A 25,791-nucleotide genomic window follows, 5' to 3' on the forward strand; every position below is an offset into this window, starting at 1 on the left:
CCACTGCGCTAAAGGTCGCACGGGGTCATCGCGCATGCGGGTCGCAGTGCATTCGCGCCGTGCCGTGCCACGCCTCTTCTACTACAGAACTTACTCCAACCGCGTTGGAGCTAGTCGTGTACTCGTGTTAACAGAATATTTATTGAATAATTTAAATAATATTAAATAACCCTCGAGTCCGGGCTTTCGTTTATTCTTACATCTGTCCTGTTTCATCTGCTGCGACTGGTGAGTTGATATTTTTTATGTATGATAAAATAAATATTGTCATGTTAAAATGATTTTAATCATTACTTTTAATAAAAAAAAACTATTTGTTTAATACTATTTATTGCCTTATTGGTTTTGAACAAAATACGAGATTGTCAAAGTAATTATTACAAAAGTCATGTAATTTAAAATAAAATCCGTCTTGAGCCCGCAATGGCCGCAATGCAGAGTTGACTTCGCGCCTGCGCCTCGTGATGCACTCGCACCGTGCCGTGCTTCGCTGAGTGCGATTCGACCGAGGTTGAACCACATGTTGGTTTGTTAAAAGAACACAATTTCCTAGTAATAATTTCTATGATTGGTGGCGCATCAGTAGCAAATGCGAGAATCTTTGATAACAAAGCAACTCCAAGTGCATAGTTAAAGCAATATTTACTGATTCAAACTTTAATGTTAAAATTAATATGAGTGCTATGACCGAAAATAATAGCAAGTGTGTTAAATTAAAAAATAAACTTAAAACAATGCTGTCATACTCGGGGACAGATTGATTGATATGGCGCCACAAATATTTTATGCAGCTGTATAAAACTGCTTCGAGTCCGCAATGCGCCAAAATCCATCGCGCATGCGCCGGTTGCGACGTTTATCTAGACGTTTTTTAAATTAACAGAAAAAAAAAATTACACAAAATTAAATTTTATACATTAGATTAATTTGATTTTTAAACTTTAAGAAAATAAACATAAAGAGATGTTAAAATAGAATATAATTTAAACAACGCGAATTTGTCGTCAACATTTTCCGTTTAAACGATCCATGTACAGCGCCTAAGTTGAGGTCATCGCGCATGCGCAGTGCACTCGCGCCGTGCCGCACCACGCCACTGACGCCACCCTACCCCCGTCTCGGTTAGCACTCGTACTGGACTCACTTTGGAGTTAAACGTGCACACTTCTCTTCCAACTTCAATTAGTTCTCAAGCTCTTGTGTTCGTGTTATATACGTTCGTTCGTGGCGACTGGTGAGTATAATTGTTGTGTTTGACAAAACAGACTTTATAATTATTTAGTTAATTAATTCAAATGATTTTTTTCTCGTTATTTACGATGCATCGACTGGGCGCCGCCAACTGTACTTAATAGCTCTCCCATTTATAATTTTATGGGTCTATAGTACTTCAATATTAGACGAGGATAAATAATTAATTTTAAAATTAAATAATACAAGATAAGATTCTCATTTTCAATAAAATTAACAACGTATGAAGGGATTTTTAGTAAATTTAAAAACAGTAGCTTTAACCGGTACTATAACAGTATTATTAGGAACGATAACTTTCATTATACAAACATACAATGAAAGTGGAAAGTAGTTTCCTATTAATTTAAAAAATACTTTCTTTACCTTACTTCGCATAGTCTCCAATTCGCAATGCGCCGAAACGGATAGGTCACTGCGCATGCGTGTCCCGGTGTACGGTCGCCGTGCCGCGCCACGCCTACTGCAGCCAATGAGCTGGTACTCGTAGTTACGATTACAGCCAAAGTTAGTTTAAATTAAATTTCTGATCAAATATTGATACGCAATTATTGTTCCATTAATTATATCTTCGGGATTTCATCTGTGAGCTCGATTGTCAGTCAAAAAATTGTTTAATTAAGTAATTAAATCAGTATTGGTAGATATTGGTATATCTTCTAACGAAGTACGGTTTGCAAACGAAATATCGATGGTTTTTAATTTACCTGCCACAAATCTGCTAAAATTCAACATTTATATTCATACGAAATATCGTCCCATTGCTCAAATCCATAATGTACCAAATGCGATAGGTCATCGAACGTACGGTGGCGCTGCATTCGGGCCGTGGCGCGCCACGCCTATTGCAGTTATTAGCCAACTGTCAGCTAGTCCAACAGCTAATTTGTAAATTGATACTTGAAATTTTAAAGTCACAATAAAATAAAATACTTTCAAAAAACTACTCTCAGAAATACTACAGAATAGTGTGAAACTATCACAATATTTTCTGGATAAAAACTGTGAGAGCAATATATTATGCAATTCTTAATTTTAAAGTTGTTTTATAATACGATTTTCACTAGGAAATGTTAAGTTAATTCTATTTGTGCGTATATAATGCTTGAGTATAAAGTATTAAAAGTCCCGTCGTCTCAATTCCGCAATGCACCAAAATGGCTAGGTCATAGCGCATGCGTGTCGCGCCGCACTCGCGCCAAGCCGCGCCCCGCTTGGCTCAGTTGCGATTCCAAACGCGGTAAATCCAGGCGCCCCCTTGTTTTCCACTGGATTTGAACAAAAATATAATATAACACGGTTGTGGTTCTCTTTCTAAAAACGTCGGCATTACGGTAAGTTCAATGTTGTGTGTTAAATTCTGAACGTTTTTGCTTAATCCTCATTTATTTTCCATGTGTTCTAATCTTCTACTCACCGACTACTGCCTACCTAAACACATAAGTAACGCACTTTTCATTGCACCAGTCGAATTCCTTGCGCATGCGTGCCTCAGAGCACCCGTGCCGTAACGCGCCACGCCTAATGCAGTACCCATCGAACCTCGGGAAAGTTAGACTTTGTCTTATCCCAGTCTGTCTAAGTCCCAATTTAAAAGCATGTTTCAAAAACCAAGTTTAAATATAGTCACTTCTGTTTACTGCGGTTATCATTTTGCGGAAATGAGTAAGTTTTTTAATTTAATCTTTATCTATATCACAAATACCCGCAATCCGCATTTTCGCATTTTATAGTTAAACAGATATTTTCCATACGTTTATTCAAATACCCAATCACTGAAATTTATTGAAATTAATTTTACTGTGTATCTACTAGTCTTCTCTATCATTGTTGTAATATTAAATATTTGAGAAAGAGAAAATCTATTCTCTTGATTTAAAATCAATATTAAAGTGGGAAGTGTGTTAGATAACTCTGCCAAGGTATTCATTTGTACCGAGAAAAGTGTTCAGTGAGTGTAAATTAAGTTCTAGAATTTTCGACTGCTTTTTAAGCTTCTGTAAGTGTGACGATTTCGTTTATTCGAAATTGTATAGTATGTCTCTATGCAACATTATCGGGTCGTTGTCCCAATCCGCATTGCACCACAACCGCGCTTGACAGGTCACCGCGCATGCGCGTCGCGCTGCACTCGCCGTACCTCACCACGTCTACCGCAGTACTTATTCCAACCTGGTGAAAGTCAGACGTGTACAGATTTAAATTCAAGTTCATTTTTTTAATAACTATATTCTCAAATCTATAAATGCAATAAACAGGTTTTTAAATGTAAAATAAATACTTACCCATATTGTGTCTTTGTAAAATATTAAAGCAATGTGTCGGCTCCGCAACATAACGAAATCGATAGGTCATCGCGCATGCGTGTCGCGCTGCACTCGCGCCGCACCGCGCCACGTAGGCCTGGCGCAGTTACGATTCTAACCGCGGTGAAGCCTGACGTTGCCGCGATGGCTCACTGGTAACTCGGTTTAAAATTAAGTTTTCAGTGTTTTATAAAATATCATTGATCGCTTTGTAAAGAGTCTACGGTGTTCCAGATCTGTAAGTGTCTTATTTTTGCATTATTAATAATTTCTAAATTACAAATTTAAACTAAATATTCAATTCTTGCTTTCACGGTTAATTCTTATAATGCGTAATTCGACATGATTTTAAATGGTAGACAAATTTGCCGCAGTCTCGAGTCCGCATTGCACCAAAATCGATAGTTGCTCGCGCATGCGGGTCGCGGCGACCTCGCGCCGTGCCGCGACACATACGCTGCAGTTACCAAACCAACCGCGAGAGAGTCCAGACGTTGACTCGTTAAGAGTTCAGTTTTCAATTAAATAAACGGCGGGTTTAATTCCAATACAGTAACCGATCACTTGTGGTTTCCATTTAATAGTAAGTAACAACTTTTTAATTTTATTCTATAACCGATCGTGTATAGTTGGCTAATTCGATACGTCATGGTGCATGCGAGTCGTAATACTCCAGTGTGGTGCCACGCTAACTTTGTGTTTTAGGCGTGTAAGCTCGTTCAAATGAGTTGCGTTCAGTAAACAGTTTAGATATCAAAAAATAAATCAGTTATTAAGTCAGGATATTTGTTGTAAATCTTTTGTTTAACGTTTAAACCTAACCCTAATGTATTATAAAACATAATGGCGTAGTTTTTTGATTCCGCATTGCACCAATCGATCGCTGAAACAAAGACGGAAATATCCGCATTGCACCAAAACCACGCCTATGAGGTCACCGCGCATGCGCGTCGCGCTGCACTCGCGCCGTGCCACGCCACCTCTACCGCAGTACTAATTTCAACCGCGTGGAAGTCAGACGTTGGCCTGTCCATAGTTCCATTTTAAACACTGCATTTAAAGAACTGAATTTAAATAAAGTGCAGTGACTCCTTCCTGATGATAACTGCTTTTTATAGTTTTGTGAAAAAGTGACGGACGTATCACGCAAGTAAGAGAGATGGCATAAAGAATAAGAGATACAAAATGGCTACCTATTAGCGAAAATAAAACACATCTAAAGCGTATAGTTTTCTTGTAGGTGTGGCCGGCATCCTCGTGCCTCGCGTACCCTTCGTTGCCCCCCCCCCCTCCTTACCTACCATAATATATACTGCTGATAGCAATCACGGTGTAAAGACCTCTATTACCGCAATGCACCAGAATCGATTGGTCACCGCGCATGCGCGTCCTTATGCCGCGCCATGCCCGCTGCAAGTTTAATCGTTTCATGTCGGAACCTGGGCTTGGAATAGTTTGGATCACTCGTAACTCGACTTAAAATGTTCTGCTAATTTGTATAGGTGTGAGTAATTTGATGAAAAATAAAAAAATACATTTAATTTAATCGTAATTAAGCACATTTTTAAAGCAGGATGTGTTTTAAATCAAAGTTTTAAAATTATTTTTGTTTAGTACGCGGACTTAACAAAAAAAATAAGTTACGTAACTTCGCCTGTTTGGCATACTTTAAGCGCAAATCCTAAAATCAATGTGAAGTGCAGTGGTGCGGCGGAGGGGGATTACGCGCGTGGGGGTGAACGCTTACCAAGCCACGCCCACTGCGCGTCCGTGTACTGCAGTGAAGTATTTCGGATTCAGAACCCTTTTTTGTTCTTCATTATTTTAAAAAAACGGCGCTTCAATGAGTTAGAATATCGGTAGCCGAGCCTTTATACTTAAACTTTTAGTATTTCCTGTCCTTTGGTTGTGGTTCTCATTTATGAAATTATTTTAAATTCTTTTCATTTGTCTATAGATTCTCTTCAGCGGATCGCATAAAGAAATTCGGCCAGCCGAACAGCCAGGAGTACGCGACCAAGGTAGCCCGCTACCGCAAGTGGACGATACAGTCGCTGTACAACCTCACCAGCAAGTTCATCGCCTCGCTCAGGGAGCACTGGCCGAACTTCCCGGCTACTATTGCCTGGATTGTACAGCAAATCGTCCATCTACTTAAACAACATTCCAGGTAAACGATGTTCATTAAGAAATAATTCGTTGAGGAGAATACAAGCAGCAGTGCTTGTAGCTACTTTAAATTTTCCATATCTATATTCTTTATTGCATTTCCACAATGTTTTTTACATAAAGATCTTAAATTTAGGGTTGGACATACATTATGGACCCGGTTAGGGCATAGCAAAATATCTATATCTAAGTTATTAGATCTAAACACTTATGACAGTATACATTATATAACATATTAACTTATAAGTCTACATAACTTTTAAATATTTAAAACTCTAACACATAAAACCAAAATTAAACCTATTTTAATATTCAAATAAAATGTGTATACATTAATATATTTTAACATTTTTATTTGTCATTTAGATAATCTTTTACGCTGTAATAAGTTTTTTTTACTAAAAATTATATTTTTTTTACTAATTTTGAGTTCGGAACTTAGCACCTAAAATACTCGGTTAACATTTTATGACTATTAAGAGTTATGACGTGCTAATGTGAAGCAAAATTTAAATATGCATCATGTCTACTACGTTTTTCTTTTTTTTTAATAATTCCTAAACAACAAATGATACTCATTCTCCACTATTTCATCTAGAACCTCAGAACGCGAGCTCCACGCAATATGTACGGACCTAGTGCTGAACCACTTCATATGCCCGGCGATCGTGAACCCCGAGGCGCACGGCGTCGTCGAGGTGCCGGTCTCGTACATCGCGCGCTTCAACCTCATACAGATCGCGCAGATCATACAGATGCTATGCCTCGCCAAGTTCCAAGAGGTATGTACTACTGTTAATTAGTTAAGTTACATTACAGGCAGAGTTTTGAAAGTATTGAATCAATAACGTGACATATCTGGAGAGCTGTGCCAGTCTCTGGCTGATTTGTGGAGTACTAATTATGTTCATTTATTGAGCATCCCAACTTTAATTAGAAGGTGACACTTTTCTGGCAACATGTACCTGAGCAAGTATGATAAAACCAGCCTGTATATGCGTCGTTTTACTAGGCCCCGGCCTCCAGGCATTTGATTACCAAGCTAGCACACCACTTTACTATGACTCGATAAAGCAATATGAAATATTTTTTGGGTATCTTGAAACGCGGTTACGTATGAAGGCTAGTTCAAGAAACAGAGCTAGCGATACTTATACTTATGAAACTATTTATTACAATCAGCTAGCAGTCTTAATTATAAACTAGTTTCATTTAAATCTCTTCATTTGATACCAAAGTTACATCTTCCTGACATGACACACAATAAAACTTAACTAGTAACGTAACTTAGTAGCCGAATTTGATTTAAAACCTTAAGAATTTAGATTTAGATTATTAATTAATTTACGGTCCAGGTGGAAGCGAAGGTCCGCGACGTGTACGTGAAGTTCGAGCGGTCGTGCGTGTGGTCGCTGATGGAGAGCGTGACGAGCGAGGCGTGGGCGCCGGCGCCCGCGCCGCCCGCGCCGCACGCGCACGCCGCCGCGCCGCGCATCCCCTCCGACGCGCAGCTGCACACCACCGTCGCGCTCTTCACGCCGCAAGACGCGCATACACTAGTCAGTAATCATTAATACATTACTTTTTTGTCCTCTTAAAGTAAAAAAGCAAGATAGGAGATCATGTGATGAGCGTAGACACACAGAGCGACAGTCTTATGTATTTTTGCCAAAAATTCTAATTATTTTATGCTATTATCGAGTAATGAAACTAACAAGAATGGAGAAAGTGTCATAGCATTTTAAATTTGATGTAAAATTCAAACTGTTTACTGAGTAACGCACGAAACTTGAATAAATCATTTAAATACTCTGAATAATTAGGCTTTAAAAATCTATGACCTGTGATCAATATGTATGTTTTACAGATAATGTTCCTAAAGCGGATATCGTCAAAGCTAAACAATAACACGCCCAGTGTGACCGCCGACGATCAGTCGGCTAGCGGAGCTATCGCCGAAGCTGGCGCATTCAGGTACTTACTTACTACATAATTAGCTTATTTCGCCTTTATGTCCCTTGCGATTATTGTTACAATTCGTAAGTCTTCTTTTGATAAAAATTTGCTATTTATTGCTCTATGCTAGCTAGCTAGCTGGGTGCTAGCTTTATCGCTGTGTGTAATTGCTAATCCAGGGTGTCAAGTACCCCAAGATTTTTTTACGAACAAGGTATTGCTCCATTCCAATATAACCATTTTGACCTCCTTTGACTCAGTGAGTCAAGCAGTGAAGGTTCGAGCACGGGCGAGGCGTGCGCCAACAGACTGGCGTCGCTGCTGCAGAACACCGAGCCCAACTACCGCAGCCGCCTGCATGACCTGCTCAGGAAGATGCCCGACCTCACCAAATACAGGTACTTCATACTTGTTATTACCTGTTTATGTATGTATTAGCAACTCGTAGAAAACGGAAAGTGATTATAATACATTATGGTAAAAATAATTGACAATGTAGAGATGACATGTAAAAGTTATCGTAAATCTTATATTGACCTAGTATTAATAAATATAGGATAAATAAATTTATTTCTATTACGAACCTTCTAGCTTCGAAACATATAAGTAGTTACCATACAACTCCACATAGATATTTTCATAAACAAGGAGCGAAAAACCCATCTATAAAATCAATCCAAACATTTATGTTTTTTTTATATCTATTACATAACAGAACGAAATTTACAACAAAACTCATTGACAGACAATCATCCCCAACGGAGTCCAAAGACCTGTCCCCAGTGGAGAACGGCCACTCTAACAAGAAGAGTATCTTAGCTAAAGTCCCGAAGCCTCGCCTCCCCCGCAGCGCCAGCTCCAACTCCTCGTTAGCAGCAGCTTTGGAAGACAAGACATTATACGGGAGCAACGGCAAGGAAGAGAGTACCCTGGAACATATGGAGGTGCTCGTCATCAAGCTGGCTAATGTCGAGGAGCACGACTATGTTGGTGAGTTCTGAGACCTTGTTACCCGACTACGGCCAAAAATGAGGCCGCATTTATTATTTTTTCCCGCGTACTACTCCCGCATCCCACCGGATCCCTAAGGCTTGTTGAGGCGATGTTTATGGGTGAAATTTATCCTAGAAAGTCGTTAGGTCTTAGACAGCTTTCCTACACTCTGACCGGGATATGCTCGACGCCGATGAGTGTCTTTCCCCCATACTTACTTCTGTTAATATTCCACAGGTTTAGTACCAGAGTCGAAAGTTCTGGAATGTTATTACGGCGGTTCAGAAGCTTGTGATGCTGACGACACTGGGTCCGCACTCGCCGTGGCGGGGCCCGGCGCGCCCGTACAAAAGCGGACGAGGTAATTACAACCTTATTTCATCCATTTACGATACAGTATTGAATATCAAATACTTATTTTATTTTTTTTATAAACATTTGATATATGATTTAAGTGTATGTAATGTTTACTAGGTTTTCGGTGTCCCACGATGAAGTATCTCTGGGTAATACGTCAGATAATCTTGAGGCGGTGTCCGAGGCAGCGTCCAACCATAGCGTCACATCCAGTTTGGAGTTGGAAACTGAAGATCAGAATGATAATTTGTCGGATATGGTAAGTCGTTTCACTGCTTTAGAGAAATCGTAATTTAAGTCAATAAATGTAAAATTGTTTTCAAAATGTTGGATCTCAATTTGAGTTTTCATTAAAATTTTCTTATTTTCCCTTGATTTAAAAGCTCGCGGGCTACGACTACTCTCTAAAAAGCTTTTTTGGTTCTGAAAGAGAACCAGCTTAAAGCTGTTTTATATTTGTCTGATTTTCATACTACATACTGTCATAGACTGTCTTTTTTGTCTCATTTTCGTACTACAGTCGTATTTTTGATGGTTATGTAATCCGTGTTTCCCACCCGCTCCCAGGTGTCGGCCAACGTGTCGGGTCGCGGCAGCCCCAACATCTCGGGGCGCGAGACGCCGTCCTCGCAGGTGACGGAGGGCGAGGCGCCCGACAGCCGGCGCGCGCCCCACGCGCCCGCGCTCAGCAGCCAAGCCGCCAAGCATCACAAGCTGCTCAAGCAGACACGGAACGATATCGAGGACAAGTTCTGCAAGTTTGAGATCAAGGTCAGTCTTAATCTAAACTGTTTTATTGGAGTTCAGACTGTACCAGTGGGATTATTTTCGGTAGTTATTTCGAGTAACAGCTAGTAGACAAAAAAAGAAAACCTTAGTTTGGAAATAAGTATAGAATCGTCTATGGTGAACTTTTTACATTACAGACTACATTATTTTCTCATTCATTATCCGAGTGACACGTTTGACTTTATCGAAAAAAAAAGTTCTATATTTTTTAAATCAGAATCTTTATAACAACTATATAACTTCGTTGTATAGAAGCTGCTGGAAGGCGACGAGACCATCAGCATCATGTCGGACACGTGGAGCACCGACGTGCTGGCCTCCGACTCGGAGACCATCGGGGACTCGTGCGACCAGACGCAGGTCGCCGCCAGCCAGAGTACGCAGTCACTACATAATTATAATGGACATTTAAACTGATAATATTATGAAGTTTTATTACGTTTCTTTGAAGTTCAAGTGTCTCCCAGTCAATTTATCACTGTCTAAATTTTGTCTTGACAATGGGACACAAAATAGCATACATTACAATGATTATTTATCCTCCAAATAGACTTGGAAGTCGAGAAACCATATTATGGCTCGCAATGTCACAAAGTTACTATGTGTAGAGCCAAAGTTCTAATTTTACACGCCCCAATTCTTCAAGCCCTAACTGCAGAAATTCTACACCTCACTGAAATTGCTTGATTTTGAGTTGTGTATTGTTAAGATTTTAACGTGGCGTCATAAAAGATTAGGAACGATCTTTGCCTAACCGTGAGACACATGCGCCAACTTATAGTTATTGGTATCTTACCCCTAATAGGTACAAGTGCGAACAACACGAACGCTCCGGACGTGTCGGAGACGGCGAGCGAGTCCGCCTGGAGCATGGACGTGCTCGCGTCCGACAGCGACCGCAACACTGAGGTACGTACACGTACAGACGTATTATAGTCCCACAACAAACAATGATTTTGAAATATTATAACGTCACTAGTTACACCGCACCATTTCCACACGTTAATTATGATTAATCGATTACGACTAGAAATGTATTGCTTAGGGTTTCTTGCCTACCTTATATTACGGTGTCTATCAATCTGTCAGTCTGTAAGTCACGAAATGGAACAGTTAGATATTTGATTTTTTACAGTCTTTGTGTTGCCGTTTAGACATAAAAATCGAGGTTGAGTTGGTCATAAATGTGTTGTTTGACCAATCTCACAATATTAATTTTTCAGCTATTGCTACACTTTTGAGACCATCTTAATATGTTACATGTTTTTTTTGAAACATTAAATTTTTTAAACGTTATTTTATTGTTTGCTCTAGGTGGACACAGATGATTGCGTGTCGGTAGCAGCTCGCTCGGACACGTCATGGCCACGCCGGCCCTCGCAGCAAGACGACAACATGCCCTTCAGGAACAACAACCATCAGGTAGCCACACAGCTTCATATTACAACCAATCAGACCTCATAAACCTTACGCTCAAAAAATAAAGCTCATTTTTCTTTGTTTCAGAACGGCAATGTGAAACGAGGCGACGTCGGCAGTCCTCGACACACGTCACGACCAAACTTGCCTAACAGGTATGGCCTATAAATCATGGCTTTTAATTATTCTTCTATATAAACAAGTAAATCTCTTTAACATATATTTAAGATTTCTCCTTGATATAAAGTATTCTCATTGTTCTCTAGATCGGGTTGCGGCTACCTGTCTGCCACAGCGGCGTTGTCCCGCGGCGGCGAGTTAGACTTGCCTCACGGACCCACTCACCCACAGTACCCGATAGAAAACAGGAAGAGCATCCTTGTCAATGGATACCCAGTGAGTTATACATACTATTCACATATTGTTTTGTATGCTTTCACGGCTAAACTGTTCAATGAAATTGATAAAATAATTATATTGCTGTAGCTTGAACTCTAGAAAATGACATTGGCTGAATTTAGCCAAAATTTGCGAGTGTGACTTGGTATTAATAAGTGCTGTAATGCAGGTGATGACGTGTTACGCTACGTCAGCGCCCGAGAGCCCGAGCACGTCCACTCCGGCGCCGCTGCCCAACGACGTGTTTGATTACGTACCGCAGAACAAGTTAGTATCGACCTCGACAATATTGAATCTCCTTTGTTTTTAACTGATATTTTATCTTCTAACCATGTTAATTTCTCCGTAGTGGCGCCCAAACAGAGTCTACACTAGATGCGAACAGCCAGTCCGACGCGACCAGCCAGTGGGTAGACGACAGCTTCCCCGCTCCGCACCACTCACCCGACAGACCCTACCCGTCGACCTCCAAATACGGACAACCATCCACTTCCAAACCTTACGACGACAACGATCTCGACCGATCCCTCAACTCCAGCGAGAGCTCCTTCAACGCGATGTACGGCGGACGATTCGATTCAGGAATCGATACGGAACGCGCCGAATCGGAATCAAGATCAACAATCACCGATCTGATGACTCGAATGAGTTCCGCTACAATCTCTACATCTGCCAACCTTGTGAATAATATCACTTCCCGTATCGTTAAATCTGAGATTCGGACGAGTATCGTCAGCATCAGCTCGTCCAAAATCGAGAAGAAACGAGACGGCACTAGTAATATCTCTTTGAGTACGTTGTCGGTGAATAGCGCAGAGACTTCAGTGTCCGACAAGAGTTCGAGTCAGGACGTGAACTCGGAGAACGTGACGGAGCGGCGCGTGAGCCCGCCGCCCGTCAAGAACGTGTCCACCGGCGCCATACCCAAGAGCATCAGCTTCGATGCCACCGCGGAGAAGAGCCAGAGGTAATGAACACTGATCTTTAACTACCAATTACAGATATTTTACTTTAAAATTTTATTTAAAATGTATGTTTTCGTTTAGAAGACGCTTGGGTGAAGACGGTCTGGTCGGGAATCTGGATGAACTGAAGAACAATGTGAAGCGCTCCGGCGGTAATCTGTTGCACAAGATCAAGATGTTCCGGCAAAAGGGACGCTCGCATACACACCAAAGTGGTAAGTCTGCGGTCTTACTTTTAGCAAATCTATTATCTTATATAAAATTTATTTCCCTGTCAATTGCATCTCCTTCAGAGAAGTTTAAACTATGTGAATGTCTTCGACTTGATATGACTTCTTGTCAGAGTCTATTTGTATCAGAACCAATGTCTTCGTTAGTTTTGGTTAAACTTCAAAGTTGTAGCATATATTATATTAAAGCAATAGTTCACTCAATATGTCTGTATCAAAGTTGTCCGACTACAAAATGACACCTATTATCAAACAGACGTGAAGCTACCCGAGGAAGAGATCCGCAGTGAAGAGGCAGTTCGCGTGGAGGCCGGCGGCGAGACGTCCGAGGAGATCCTGGCCAAGTACCGGCGCAAGTGCTCGGGGGACGCCGCCCGCCCGCGACGGCCCGCGAGGAGGACGTCTGATGTACCTGATGCCGACCTCGACAGGTCAGGGGCTGAGGATATAAAAAAAGACTCCCGTATTAAGGAATTTAATTCTTGTGTCGGGAAGTGTTTCATACCCCTTCGGATCGCTGATCGCGACACTAAACATTTGCAAATGATTTTCAAGTATTTTTACGCGCTGAATCGATTTAATTTCTTACTTCGTTTCCGAGAGTTCCTGTTATCCATTCGATTTCATACCTGTCTCAATAAAATAATATGTAAAACATCTTGTGGTAAGTTAGAATTGCATTTCCCAACATATATAATTGTTTCAGGTGTGAGGGTGTAGTAGATCTGAGCGACCCGGAGGTGTTCAACAGCATGAAGCGCAAGCTGCGCGTGGTGTTGTCCAACCCGGACTTACACTGCGTTGAATACATGCCTAACGTAAGTCACTACATTATTATTGCCAAAAATCTAAGGTTTTTTTTAGACTGGGAACTTAGTACTTTGTAATTTAGTCATAACGTAACATTATTGAATTGTTTACTAATTCTGTATTTTAATTTCTGTAATCTAAAAACGTGGAAAACGTCGTGGAAGGATTTGGGGGAGGCCTTTGCCCAGCAGTAGGACACAGTGGGCTAGAGAAAAAGAAAACAAAACGATTTGACTTTATCTTCTTTCATCCATTAAAGCAATTTGTTATTGAACACTTTTCTACCATATTTAGTTTGTCTGCGTATTTACAATATCTGTGTCCGTCCGCACAGCGTTGCACCAGCACGTCCCTGGTGGAGTGGGTCCGCGCAGCCGGTGCCAGTGCAGCGGGCGAGGCGGGCGCGGCGCACGCGGCCGAGCTGGCGCGCGCGCTGGCGGGCGGCGGCGGGGGCGCGGGGGCCGGCGCCTCCGCCCGCCTGGCCGCCGCGCTGCGGGCCGACCTGGCCGCGCGCAGGCCCTACGCGGCCTATCTGGCTTCCTGTCGGGCCGCGCTCGCACACGCAGACCATGCGCTCATCAAGTATGTACTACATGTGTTATACCGTGCATAATATACGCGGTCGGGAGCAAGATAGCTCGATGACATAATAAAGGTTGAACATAAAGGTTCATAATAAAGGATGAGGCTAGCACAGGACCGTAGAAATTGGCACGAGAAAAGGGAGGCCTCTGCCCAGCAGTGGGAGGATAAAGGCTGTGGATGATAATATACAAACAGTGATTGCACTATATTGCTAGGTAGATGATGATAAGGTGTAGGGCAATAGTGTCAAGTTTGTGTGACTAATTTGCCGTTTTTATATCGCATATATGATAGCGAGAAAAATGGAAATAAGCAGGAAACGGAAATTTTGAATCTAAATGTATAAAAAAAGAAGTTGATTCAACATGTTCTCTAAAACTGTATCAGTTTATCAAAGCTTCAATGTTGGAAAACGACGCGATATACAAGCTTTGCCCTTTGGGATATCTTTAGCTTAACTACGTAAGTTATCCATGGTATGTTTACGTATGCTATCCCCTCAGACAGATCAAGCAGATCCGCGAGGAGTGGTCGTGGTGTTGCCGCGCGGCGGCGGCGGCGCGCGTGCTGGAGCAGCTGGAGCGGGGCTCCGCGCTGCGCCGCCTCGCCAGGAACCATCACGCGCACGCCAAGCAACACATGCACAACGGTACCCACACTACACACTTATAACTAAACTAAAATAGCTTCTACCCGTAGTATAAAAAAAAAACACCTTACTAAAATAAAGTGTGGAAAGATAGTTATTTTATAAAAATATAGGTTATATAGTTACTAAGTGTTCCGAGAACGTCCATCTGCCTGCCTGATTTGTGAATCTAAACAATCTTGAAGCGCCCTAGATCTTATATCTCAACGCGTACAGGAAATCATTCAAATCGATCCAGCCGTTGATTTTAGTGAAATACGCACATAATCTTATTCAACTCTTGAATGTTTCTAAACTTGTCATAAAGAAGAAAAGAGTACTTAAACATGATTTGCATAGATACATAAAGTTAAAGCGAATTCAGCCAAACATAGGACAAGTGACATGAGTATAACATGCACTTACAATTTTTACAAGAAAATTAGTGAATGAAGTAATGTTTATTACACAGTATTTCGTTGTTGTATTAGGTGGGGAGTTGATGGACGAGAAGGCAACGAAGTTAACCGCCAGCATCAAAGCTATTACCGCAGAAGTTAAGGCTGATCCGTCTTGGGAAGGTAAGATACCAACATTTAATATTTAATTACCATCACACAAATTACCCAGCAGAAAAAAGAAGTATTTATTCATACGTTTTCTGCTCGATAAACTAAAGCATTTATTTAACAACAGGTGCAACCAGCACGTTGCTAGAGAGCGCGGAGATGACGGTAGAGCGAGCGGCGTTCGCCAGACTGTACCTGCACGTGCTGTTCCCCAATGGCGACGGAGACATCGCGCGAGACCAGTGAGTCACTTATATATTATATAGAACTAATCTATTAAACTAGATATGAAGGTTTAGAAAGAGTAAACCTTTGGTTTATATTAATCTGGGTTGTTGGTCCCTTTATATTAGCCATATGTAATTGATTAATGGGTGGAAAAAAGTATGCACTTATTTCAATCCCAGTCTAAGGGAATGTGAACGAATTAACGAGATAGGTCGAGCAGACGCTGCCGTAGTAGAAGTAAATATTGATTACTCGTTAATATCGCACTTTTTTTTTGTAAAATGGTTCCTGAATATTCAGTATACAATAGTCTGTAGTCAAATCTTCATAGACAAGACAACTTCGTGCAGGAATTTCGTCCTGTAGTAGTGTGAGTCCCTGTACGTGTGTTGTGTCGTGCAGAGTGCTGAGCGAGCACATCCGGCGCGTGTCGGCCGTGACGTCAGCGCGCGGCGCGGGCGTGGCGCCGGCGCACCGCTGGGCCGCGCCCTACCCGCGCGCGCAGCGCCATCTGCGCCATCTGCCGGTGTACCGCACGCCCCGCGACAAGGTACGACCATACCACTGTACACTGCCACTTAAACCTAACTATAATTGACATGTTATATTGTTATTGTGTTGTCATCCATGTATTAGGCAACAGATACGGGGTGTTTGGTGATTTGTCATCAAAAAAGTAATTACACCTTGCGTTAATATTGCTATCTCTCTCTTGGCATTACGTAACTAGTGTTATTCCTAACAGCTGTCGTGCATAATGCGATGCGTGACGTCTATAATGGCGGTGCTGGGCCTGTCGGAGGGAGCGACGCCCTCCGCCGACGATCTCACGCCCGTACTCGTCTACGTCATACTCAAGGTAACATATTACACGAAGTTCTGTTATTATTATACTTTTTTACATTTAACTTGGGAAAATAGAGGATGTTAATCCTTGTAAGTAAAGAAGTCTTATATCACATTTCACGTGAATTAATGTCAGCTATAATTAATATTCCTGCAGCCATTGACTATCAAACTTTGGGCAATAGATTTTTGCCTTGATGCCTTCTAAGATTTCCTTAATCTATTTTAATTAATTCTGGCACAGAAATCTTCCATGCCATTGGCAAATTGTTCTGTCAATGTGTGCTTCCATCAAAATGCAAGCATTAATTATGACTATAACACAAAAATCTTTCTATTACCTCCTCGTAGGTGAACCCACCATCGCTCCTCTCGACGATCGAGCTGGTGAACGCTCTGGGCGGGTCGGCGCTGCAGGGCGAGGCGCTGTACTGGTGGACGCAGTTCTGCGCGGCCGTGGCCTACATCAAGACCATGGACTACCCGCGCCCCAACAACAACGACACCTAGCGCATACATACGCGCCTGGTGAGTACCACACACACACACACACTCACACACATAAGATACTAGGGATAGAGGTCACACAAACAGTTTCAGGCATAGTTTTAAACCTAAGAGTCGGCGGAACTTGAGATAATTTGTTTTCTTTATCAGTGCAGATGCGAAATGTATTTAATAGCATCGAATTCCACCAAGAACTAGGTGTCGTAATGTGGCGTGGTGTGAGATTAGTTAGTTACTTTTTTAACCTTAAAGAGAGGCCTTATATTAAAAAGAACTATCGCAATTTAGAAATAATATTTCGACCTCAAAATGAATAGATCTGTAAATGTCTGAAGTCTCAAATGATCCACCCACTAATAGTTTAAGAGGCGCTAGACAAAGCGTGAATTGCTGACCGAACATTTCTCTTTCAGATTTCAGCGCGTGTCACGGATATAAAATTGGAAATCATTCGCCGCGAGCGGTGCCACACTGTGTAACTTGTATAAGCGATGTATCGAACACTACACAAATTATACCCAGTTATATTACAATCATGTGATCATGTATGTGTATTTATCATGTTTATATTTATTCATAAATTATGATAGTCTTTCGATAGCGAATATTACAACAATATGAGTAGTAGAATGGAGAAGTAATAAAACCACTTCAAAATATTATATCTTTAAGATATAATGTTTAATTTCTGATTTTTCTATTCTTAACTTGAACTCAGAAACGACGATATATCAAACATTATGAGTTCTTAACGAACTTTTGTAAAATATAAATGACATTAAAATGCATTTAAAATCATTCAAATCATTGCATTTTAGTTGAATTGGTTTCCTTTCGTGTATATCTTTTGGCTATTATAATAAGCTAACATACATGTATATATATTTAAATTGTATGTAACATACACTTCACATATTAAGATTATGATCATAGAATAACTAAAAACTATTTTGTTTCTAAATTTGTTCTAACAATAATAGGTCAAATACGTTTCATGAGCAACATATCTTTTTAATTAGTTCATATTTGAATTATTTGATCTAATTAACTTAAACTTACTAAAAAACTTAAACGTACTAAGTAGGTTCATGTTCGCACGTACTCGCTATCATGTGTTCGTGGCCTTAAGGCCAGTCCCTGTAGCTGCTTTGGCCATATATCATAAGGCCACTCCTAGATTTAGGCCAATGAATTTAAAATTCATTGTTCTTGATAAAACCAGTGTGTTATTATCTGTAAAATTCATTCGTCATGTAGCAAAAGTATAATTACAATTTATTGTAATCTATTTTTAATCTGTATACATTTGATATGGCAACATTTTTAGGAGTGTGATTGGCCTAAGTAATCATTTGAAATGTTAACCGTGTACTGCTTGAAATCGGAATGGTTTGTAAGGTTAAGGCCTAGCAGATGTGTAATGCAGATTTTGTAGGATGTATGAGGCCGATAATAATCGAATAAGTTATTGATAGTATATTGCAGGGGGCGGTGTTGTCTTGAAAACCGTGTCGTTGCTTATAATATTTTATTACAGATGATTTTTTTTATTTAGAACTTGCGAGTGGTAACCGCTCGCTTATTGTGTGTATTTATATTTAATTTCCAAGTACCTGTTAACGGTAGGCGTCCTACTGACCCTTGCGCACTGTTACCTAGTAGAGCCGACATCTCGATTGGACTGTGATTTTAGAGTTGGAATAAAATACTCGAAAATGTGTATTTTTGAAAATGATGTAGGTATCTGATGGTGTGATAAGTAATATAAAAAGAATATCGAAAATAAGAGGCCGATTTTAATGAAAATAATTTATTGGAACATTTGATAGGATAGTGTGAGTAACTTAGTGTTAGGTTGAAATGGTAACGATATTAAGATTCAACGTATGTAAGCTGATACCATATTATTAAACCCCGTTATCTTGTATCAATTCTCATTATTAGGAGTATAAGCTAAGTTTTGTTCGTTGTCTAAGCACCGGTTTACTTCGCACCCCGATTTAAAAGACACTATTTTTGAACTAACATTATGGAGTCTAATTATGGTAGAGTGTAATCAATATAGTTGTTACGTGTATCAGAGCCATGCTTTACTGTCACGGGGGCCCTATACATTCTTATAGCCGGCAGAATGTAATGCTCTTATGCTAAACACAACATATAAAGTTTATTTTTTGCTTTTATAACCGATATTTCCTAAATCTTTTTATTGGTTCGATGTTCAAAGAGAAATAGACTGAAATTTGACCTCTTTGCTCATATCACAAATTATAATAACGTGTTATTCTTTTCATATCTATATATATTTTTACAAACAAAACACGGTGTGAATGAATAGGGCCCGCGATAAGCAATTTACAAATAATACTCACTAATTACGAAGATAACATATGAAAATATTACAGCTTTTAGTAATATTGCAAAATATTGAACACATTTCTTTGTTGGCCAAGCCATTTTCGGTACACCCTATGTAACTATGTATATTTAGGGGCATATATTTAAAGTTTTTTTTCTTATCTTCGTAAATAGTGAAACAAAAATATGTCACTCTTTCACTCCTATGTAGGTAGTCAGGCATATAGCATATACTAACCAGCTATGTCTAGTGTAAAACATGTACCTAATGTAATCAGAGCAATGAAATTATATTTAGCAATAACATGACTATTATTTCATAATATGTAATAAGGTATCCGCGGTCCGACTCTCCTGCAGCTGAGGTACGTATTTTTTCTTTTTCTTATGTTACTGGTAATTTGTGGTTGTCGCTCATGTAAACATCTTTTCGAAAGTTTAACATTCTCGTATCCTGTAGCTACTTGTAAATAGGAGTGAAGACTCTTCTTCAATGTTCGTCATCTTATCGGTATTTTCCCGCATACTAAAATTGATCAAATTAGAGTGAATTATATCCGTCATCATCCTTATTGTACCTTATAGCGAAACGGCTACGAGTATTGAGGTGTGCTGCGTTTTATATGAGCGATGACCCGAAAGTCTTAGCATAAATCTATTCCTTAATTAAAATATTTGAGAATATTGTTAAATTCTAGTGCCTTTCTCTTTCCAATTTTATAATTAAAATTATCTTGTAGACACAGTAGTTTATACAGATCAGTTGCGGGGTTCGATCTCTGTACAATATTTAATGTTTCCAGTATGTAACACCATTTAACTTTTAATTATGTGATGGCAGTATTTGTTTACAGATACTTTAATGGTCGTTATCAGTCCGCATTCCAAGTCATCAAATTAATTGTTATTTACCAAAACAGTCTTATGCTCATAAACCTTTCTGTTCCAAATCGTTTGCATAAATTGTGTCTATTCACTTGAAATGTACCTACTTGTCACCTTTGTACCTTTTGTTATGTGTATTGTCATAAAGTTGTGCATAGACGAAACCGTTGTAGTTTTTTAAGGACTTTTACTCGATATCAAAGATTATCTTTTTAAAAAGAATATTTACTGTGACGGTTTCCTCCCCGTACACATATTATTGTTAAAACTATTTCTGTTATAACTATTATGTGTATTGAAATTAAAATGTGTTTCCCTCTAGCCCAAGGACTCATTATAATTCTATGGGCCGGCTCCAAAATCATGTTCCAACACAGGAACACGATTGTGGTCCCGGCCCTTAGACCCCGCATCATGGCTGCTCGCGCTGAAGAGGATGGACCCTTATTGATATTTACTGCCTTTCATATGTTACTCGGTCACGAAGTACTATGGAAATGCAAGCTGACGTTGGCGTGTCTATGATACCAAAACAGTACATTTCTTTAGAACATCGTGGCGCGGCTTACGCGTAACTTGTTTCTGTGTTTTGAATATGTCAACTGTATAAATTTTTGAATCTACTTGTTATTGTATTTTTTTATATATTTTTTGATTTTGATGACGATTCTTTATGCTTATTAATTCAATATGTTAACTGCTTAAGTATTTGAAAAATAATGTTTTTTTTTTTCTGCTAATGCACATTTTTGTACAAAATATCAATTTCCTTGAATGTCATTTGTGTTTTTTTCAAACGCTTTTTGTATAAACTATATGTAATTACGCGTAGCTTAAAAATGGTCTTGAAGAAACCGGACTCGTCGCCTCGCCCCGGCCGCCTCGCCCCGGCCGCCTCTCCCAACGCACATTGCCGAAGAATGTGCGTTGGGAGCGGTGGACGGGTAGCGATATTCAACATGGCTGCCACAGGAAATGACGAATACGAAGAAACAAGAAACAATCTTCTAGCTGACAGGCGTTGCAAGTCAAGGTTTTTTTAACAACCGTCGCGGCATAAGAAGATTTTGCTAGAACATGAATTTAATAACTCCTTTAGTCATACGATGGTGTCGAAGTGTCTATTAATATTGACTTATAAAAAACTTAACAAAAATATTTTCTATATGAGATATGACTAAGGGGGTCAATAAATAAGCAACTTTTCGTATTTGAAATGCGTGCAACAATACTATTCATCCGCGTGCCGCTCCCAACGCATATAGCAAACAACCGACGCTAGTGGTGTCAGTTATTAGTCTCTGTAAATAAAAAAATATGTGCGTTGGAAGCCGCGGGCGACATGATACCATCTACAATCAAGTCCTGCGCAAAAATCTATGAACATCCTATTTCGAATGTTTAAAATGGTATGGGACTATTATTTTTCTTTATGCCCTATTTGGTTTGAAAAGGTTTTGCACAAATTCTGTCATTTGGATTACTCGATCAAAAACTAGATATGTTATTGTATAATTTTGCGCAATATTTTTACCATTTGTCTACCTTCTCGTGCATATTTCTACAGGCCAAGATGGGTGTTTTAAATGGACTTTTCAAATATTAAGATACCGCGTTTTCGCTTGTAGAAGATGAATATTTCATTAAGAATGCTTCTCAAAACTGAAAATTATTAATGTTTTTTTAGTCTCTTTGACAAATTAATTTTGTATTAATGAAAATGTACTTCAGTGCGTCTAGTTATTTTGTAATTTTGAATAATTTGTTACATTTTATTGCATTATTGTAATGTGTTCAAGTAACAGAAAGGTTTTGAGCATTAGGTATTTGTTGATCATCGGCGACTTAGTCTTCTGCTGTCGGCTCGCCTCCGCAGCCACAATGAATTGATTTGAAATTGCATAGATACCTTTTTAAAACGTAACTTGTTTTTAGCATTAAGTTACACGACAAACGTACCTATTGAAAGCAGTGCTGAAAAAATAATATTTCCGAATTTGTTGCAGGTGCCTTTACATACTCAAGATCCGCCTAGTGGGCAGGGTGCTTGACCAAATTACCTGAATCAAACCATGTGGTCTACGTATTGGGCAGAATAATTCAATTAATGGAGTTAACCAACGCCCTCAGTACGCCCCCGCAGAAGCGACGGAGTTATGTTAAGTAAAGAGTCACTAATATTAAAATCACTCGTCTATCCGCAACATTTCAGCATAAGCAACCTTTTTATTTTGACAAAAATAAATGTTTATTACCTGTAATTATGTTTTATTTATGTTCCAAACTCCTGACACAAAAAACCTGTTTTATTTTTATAGTAACTATCGTGAGACCGATTCATTGTTAAATGATGCAACGGCTTACTCACGCGCATTTATCGGGCGTGCCCGACTAGTTTCCGACCCAACCGGAGTCGTTGCCGGCGGTGGACGTTCGGCTTAACTGTGTGATCGAAAATCAATTCAAGATCAACAGCTTAAGATAACCTTTTTACAAAAAATAGTGTTTCTTACTAACATATAGCAAAGTTTGTTGCTATAAAAAAAACAGGTATAAATGATAAAAAGTATTATGTCTTTTTCATGAAATCTAGTTACATTGAATGCAATACCGTTGCACCGTTAAGGCTCTATAGACACAAGAGACGTTCGAAGCGTGAACTGACACCCAGCAAAACAGAGTGCGCGCCCGCTTTGGACTGAGCTCATGCAGCCAACAGCGTTACCATAATCCTGAGCAATGCGGACGCTCGCCGCATCAACACCCGTATGGGCACGTTAGCTTTGTGCGAGTTCGAATCAAGCACAAAATATTGTAATTGTATGATCTATGCAAACTCTTCCGTTTAACCAATGGGGGAGGGGGGGGTAAAAAAATGCTAAAAAAAGATCACGTGATTAATGGACAGCCCCTTGGTAAGAATTACCAGAAGTAATTTGGACGAGTAACAGCCGAATCTGATGATCACAGGTCTATCTAAAACTTTTTATGTCAAGGCCAAGTTTTGGTTACACCTGAAATTATATGTCCATCCATAGGGCTAAATTGTCTGATTGTTCGTTGATGTAGTGTGATAATCTCTTGGTGATCTTGAAAGTCGGAAATCTCCGTAACTATAGCTCGGGTTGAAGACTAATTTAAACAAAACACGTGGGATCCTTATCTTTGGAAGTAACGATTCCAAATCATTCTGCAAAGACCCTTAAAAAAATTGTCATCTTCGTGCCTTTCCATTAAATTTGTTCTATGCAGCGAGAATAGCTAAGCTACGAGATTATGTGTCCGTTTCAACCGGGTCTCAGCTACCTATATGCTCCATAGAACATTATTGGTGAAAATGGCAAACGCATCCATAGCAACGTAGCTTAGCACACCTCTGGTGCAAAAACATCTTATTTTATGGTATCTTAGAAAACCATTCAAATAGACTGGTCAAAATGGAAAATTTTTATGGCGCCTAACTCCTAAGGTACCTAAAATACTCTCTTCGTTATCACCTAGATATTCATCTCGATAGGCTTAAAATTTAATAATTGCATCAATATTGTGGAGCAGTTACTAGTCCAGGAGCACGGCGGCGGCAGCGTCATAAGCAATCTACACACGTGTGCACATCACTTTAAAGATAGATGGGCGCACTCTTACGAGTCATCTAAGGTCGATCTTAGAGTCAGATGTCAACGTTAACAAAAAATAGAGGTGTAGTGTTAAAACAACTTCCACTATGAAGGTACTCAGACGGGCGGTAGCGCGTCGAGCCAAGTTCATGTTACACAAACCATTTAGAGCAAATTTTGATACTTTTGCGTCAATCAACATGCATTTTCACGTAGGCTTCCAGTTATAGAGTATTTAGCTCAAATCCATATTTTTCAAGGAGCAAATAACGGCCAATCAGTTTCCAGACTTAATATCCTATGTGATAAGATTGGATCATGTCGAGTAGATTATTGAAGATTGTTACAATTACGAGTAAGGTATGCTAATGAATACTTGTTGATTTAAAATTGTTTTGATCCTGAACCTGGCACCTCGCGCTTTCGACGAAAGACAGCTAGTGACAAACTCGCGTAATACCATATCTTGACTGACAGAACGCGTGTTAAGCCATTTAGAAAATAGGTTATTTGATAATATTATTGTTTTCGTTTTAGGCTTTCACTGCTTCAACACCTTTAGGCGAGACTACCTGCCCGCAGCCAACCAAAGGCTATTAAGAATCTCGTAAATAAAAAAATATTAACCTTTCGTGTGATTGACCCACGCTCGTAATAATTACCGTCGTATGCACGGCCGAAATGAAATGGCGCGAGGAAGCGGCGAGCGTTCCTTTGTATGTGTGTGTAAGCATTTTAAATTTCGCGCCATAACATAGACCGGTGATACAGGATGTTTATTTTTGATTGTTGAAAAATCTTTAATGCTGGATTAGAAATAAAAAACGTGTACAAAATTGTATCTTTTTATTTATTAAATTATTAACAAACATTAAAAGTTGTTCCTTATAATTAGTTACAAATAAAAAAAAATTAATTGGTTTATTTTAATCTAAAAAAATTTCCTTTCTTTTTTCTTTTTATTGTCTTTTTAAATCTTTTCGTTTCCATTCCTTCTGAATTTTTCAAGATCAATTATAATTTACGTCGCCTCCTTCTATTCAAAATCTGATCTTGCAAAATTTATAATTGAAGCAATGGAAACAAAAATACTTAAAAAGACAATAAAAATAAAGGAAAAATTTCTAGGAAAAGGATAATTTTCTAAATAATGACAATAACCATAGAATAAAAATGACCACTTTACGGAAAAAGGAAGGGTAATGAGTTTGACACCCTATGTATGTATGTATGTATCTGAATCGGTTGTTAGACCGTAGCTCAAAAAGTACTCATCAGATTTTGACAAATGAGGTGTCGATTGATTCGTCTTAACACCAGGAGTGTCATAGGCTAGTTTTTTCTATAAAAAATAGGCTACTTTAAAAAAAAAGCCGATGAGACAGAAAAAGTTGCACTAAATAAATTGATTTCTTCACAAATAACGTACTTGCATTAGTTTTGATTCAATGAGTATTGAAATACCATTTGGCATTACAAATATTACTTAAAATAAATAAAAAATAAAATAGCAAAGATTGAATAATTAGAAATTGTTCGACCTGCTAGCGCCATCTCTTGTGTGTTGACCGTATTATTTGGAAATGCTCTAGACACGGTATTTGTCCTGAACGTGAAGTTTGAGTAATTGTCACAAGCCACCAAAAAGAGAAAAATAAAAATAAAAGTTATAAAAACTAAAACCCGACTACGGAAAAAAGCATCTGAAAAGTATGAAACAAGAATATATTCCAGAATCAACGAAATACGGTATAGTGAGCATCTCCAGGTTATGGCCGTATTCGCATGCCGTTATGATTTATGCGTGCTTATTTAAGTGCTTACAATGGCATGCGACTACGGCCATAACCTGGAGATGCTCACTACCGTATTTCGTTGATTCTGGAATATATTCTTGTTTCATACTTTTCAGATGCTTTTTTCC

General features: G+C 39.3%; 1 protein-coding gene across 1 annotated transcript in view; it reads left to right on the plus strand.

The window, feature by feature from the left end:
- Positions 1 to 22,511, plus strand: part of LOC113494592 (GTPase-activating protein and VPS9 domain-containing protein 1) — a 45,075-nt gene extending 22,564 nt beyond the window's left edge. The window contains exons 4-31 of the mRNA XM_026873005.1: positions 5,515 to 5,727; positions 6,325 to 6,508; positions 7,082 to 7,285; positions 7,594 to 7,700; positions 7,943 to 8,080; positions 8,428 to 8,672; positions 8,913 to 9,036; positions 9,150 to 9,291; positions 9,600 to 9,803; positions 10,074 to 10,197; positions 10,627 to 10,730; positions 11,136 to 11,243; positions 11,328 to 11,395; positions 11,507 to 11,636; positions 11,809 to 11,906; positions 11,989 to 12,606; positions 12,686 to 12,819; positions 13,091 to 13,265; positions 13,541 to 13,652; positions 13,979 to 14,226; positions 14,733 to 14,878; positions 15,349 to 15,438; positions 15,554 to 15,668; positions 16,057 to 16,204; positions 16,400 to 16,513; positions 16,852 to 17,028; positions 17,421 to 19,730; positions 22,257 to 22,511. Of these exons, the coding sequence (XP_026728806.1) occupies positions 5,515 to 5,727; positions 6,325 to 6,508; positions 7,082 to 7,285; positions 7,594 to 7,700; positions 7,943 to 8,080; positions 8,428 to 8,672; positions 8,913 to 9,036; positions 9,150 to 9,291; positions 9,600 to 9,803; positions 10,074 to 10,197; positions 10,627 to 10,730; positions 11,136 to 11,243; positions 11,328 to 11,395; positions 11,507 to 11,636; positions 11,809 to 11,906; positions 11,989 to 12,606; positions 12,686 to 12,819; positions 13,091 to 13,265; positions 13,541 to 13,652; positions 13,979 to 14,226; positions 14,733 to 14,878; positions 15,349 to 15,438; positions 15,554 to 15,668; positions 16,057 to 16,204; positions 16,400 to 16,513; positions 16,852 to 17,010 (4,252 nt within the window). The 3' untranslated portion in view covers positions 17,011 to 17,028; positions 17,421 to 19,730; positions 22,257 to 22,511. The remainder of the gene's footprint in view (positions 1 to 5,514; positions 5,728 to 6,324; positions 6,509 to 7,081; positions 7,286 to 7,593; positions 7,701 to 7,942; positions 8,081 to 8,427; positions 8,673 to 8,912; positions 9,037 to 9,149; positions 9,292 to 9,599; positions 9,804 to 10,073; positions 10,198 to 10,626; positions 10,731 to 11,135; positions 11,244 to 11,327; positions 11,396 to 11,506; positions 11,637 to 11,808; positions 11,907 to 11,988; positions 12,607 to 12,685; positions 12,820 to 13,090; positions 13,266 to 13,540; positions 13,653 to 13,978; positions 14,227 to 14,732; positions 14,879 to 15,348; positions 15,439 to 15,553; positions 15,669 to 16,056; positions 16,205 to 16,399; positions 16,514 to 16,851; positions 17,029 to 17,420; positions 19,731 to 22,256) is intronic.
- Positions 22,512 to 25,791: the final 3,280 nt, after the last annotated feature.

This window comes from Trichoplusia ni, chromosome 5 (genome assembly GCF_003590095.1).
Source record: "Trichoplusia ni isolate ovarian cell line Hi5 chromosome 5, tn1, whole genome shotgun sequence".
Taxonomy (NCBI): Eukaryota; Metazoa; Arthropoda; class Insecta; order Lepidoptera; family Noctuidae; genus Trichoplusia; species Trichoplusia ni.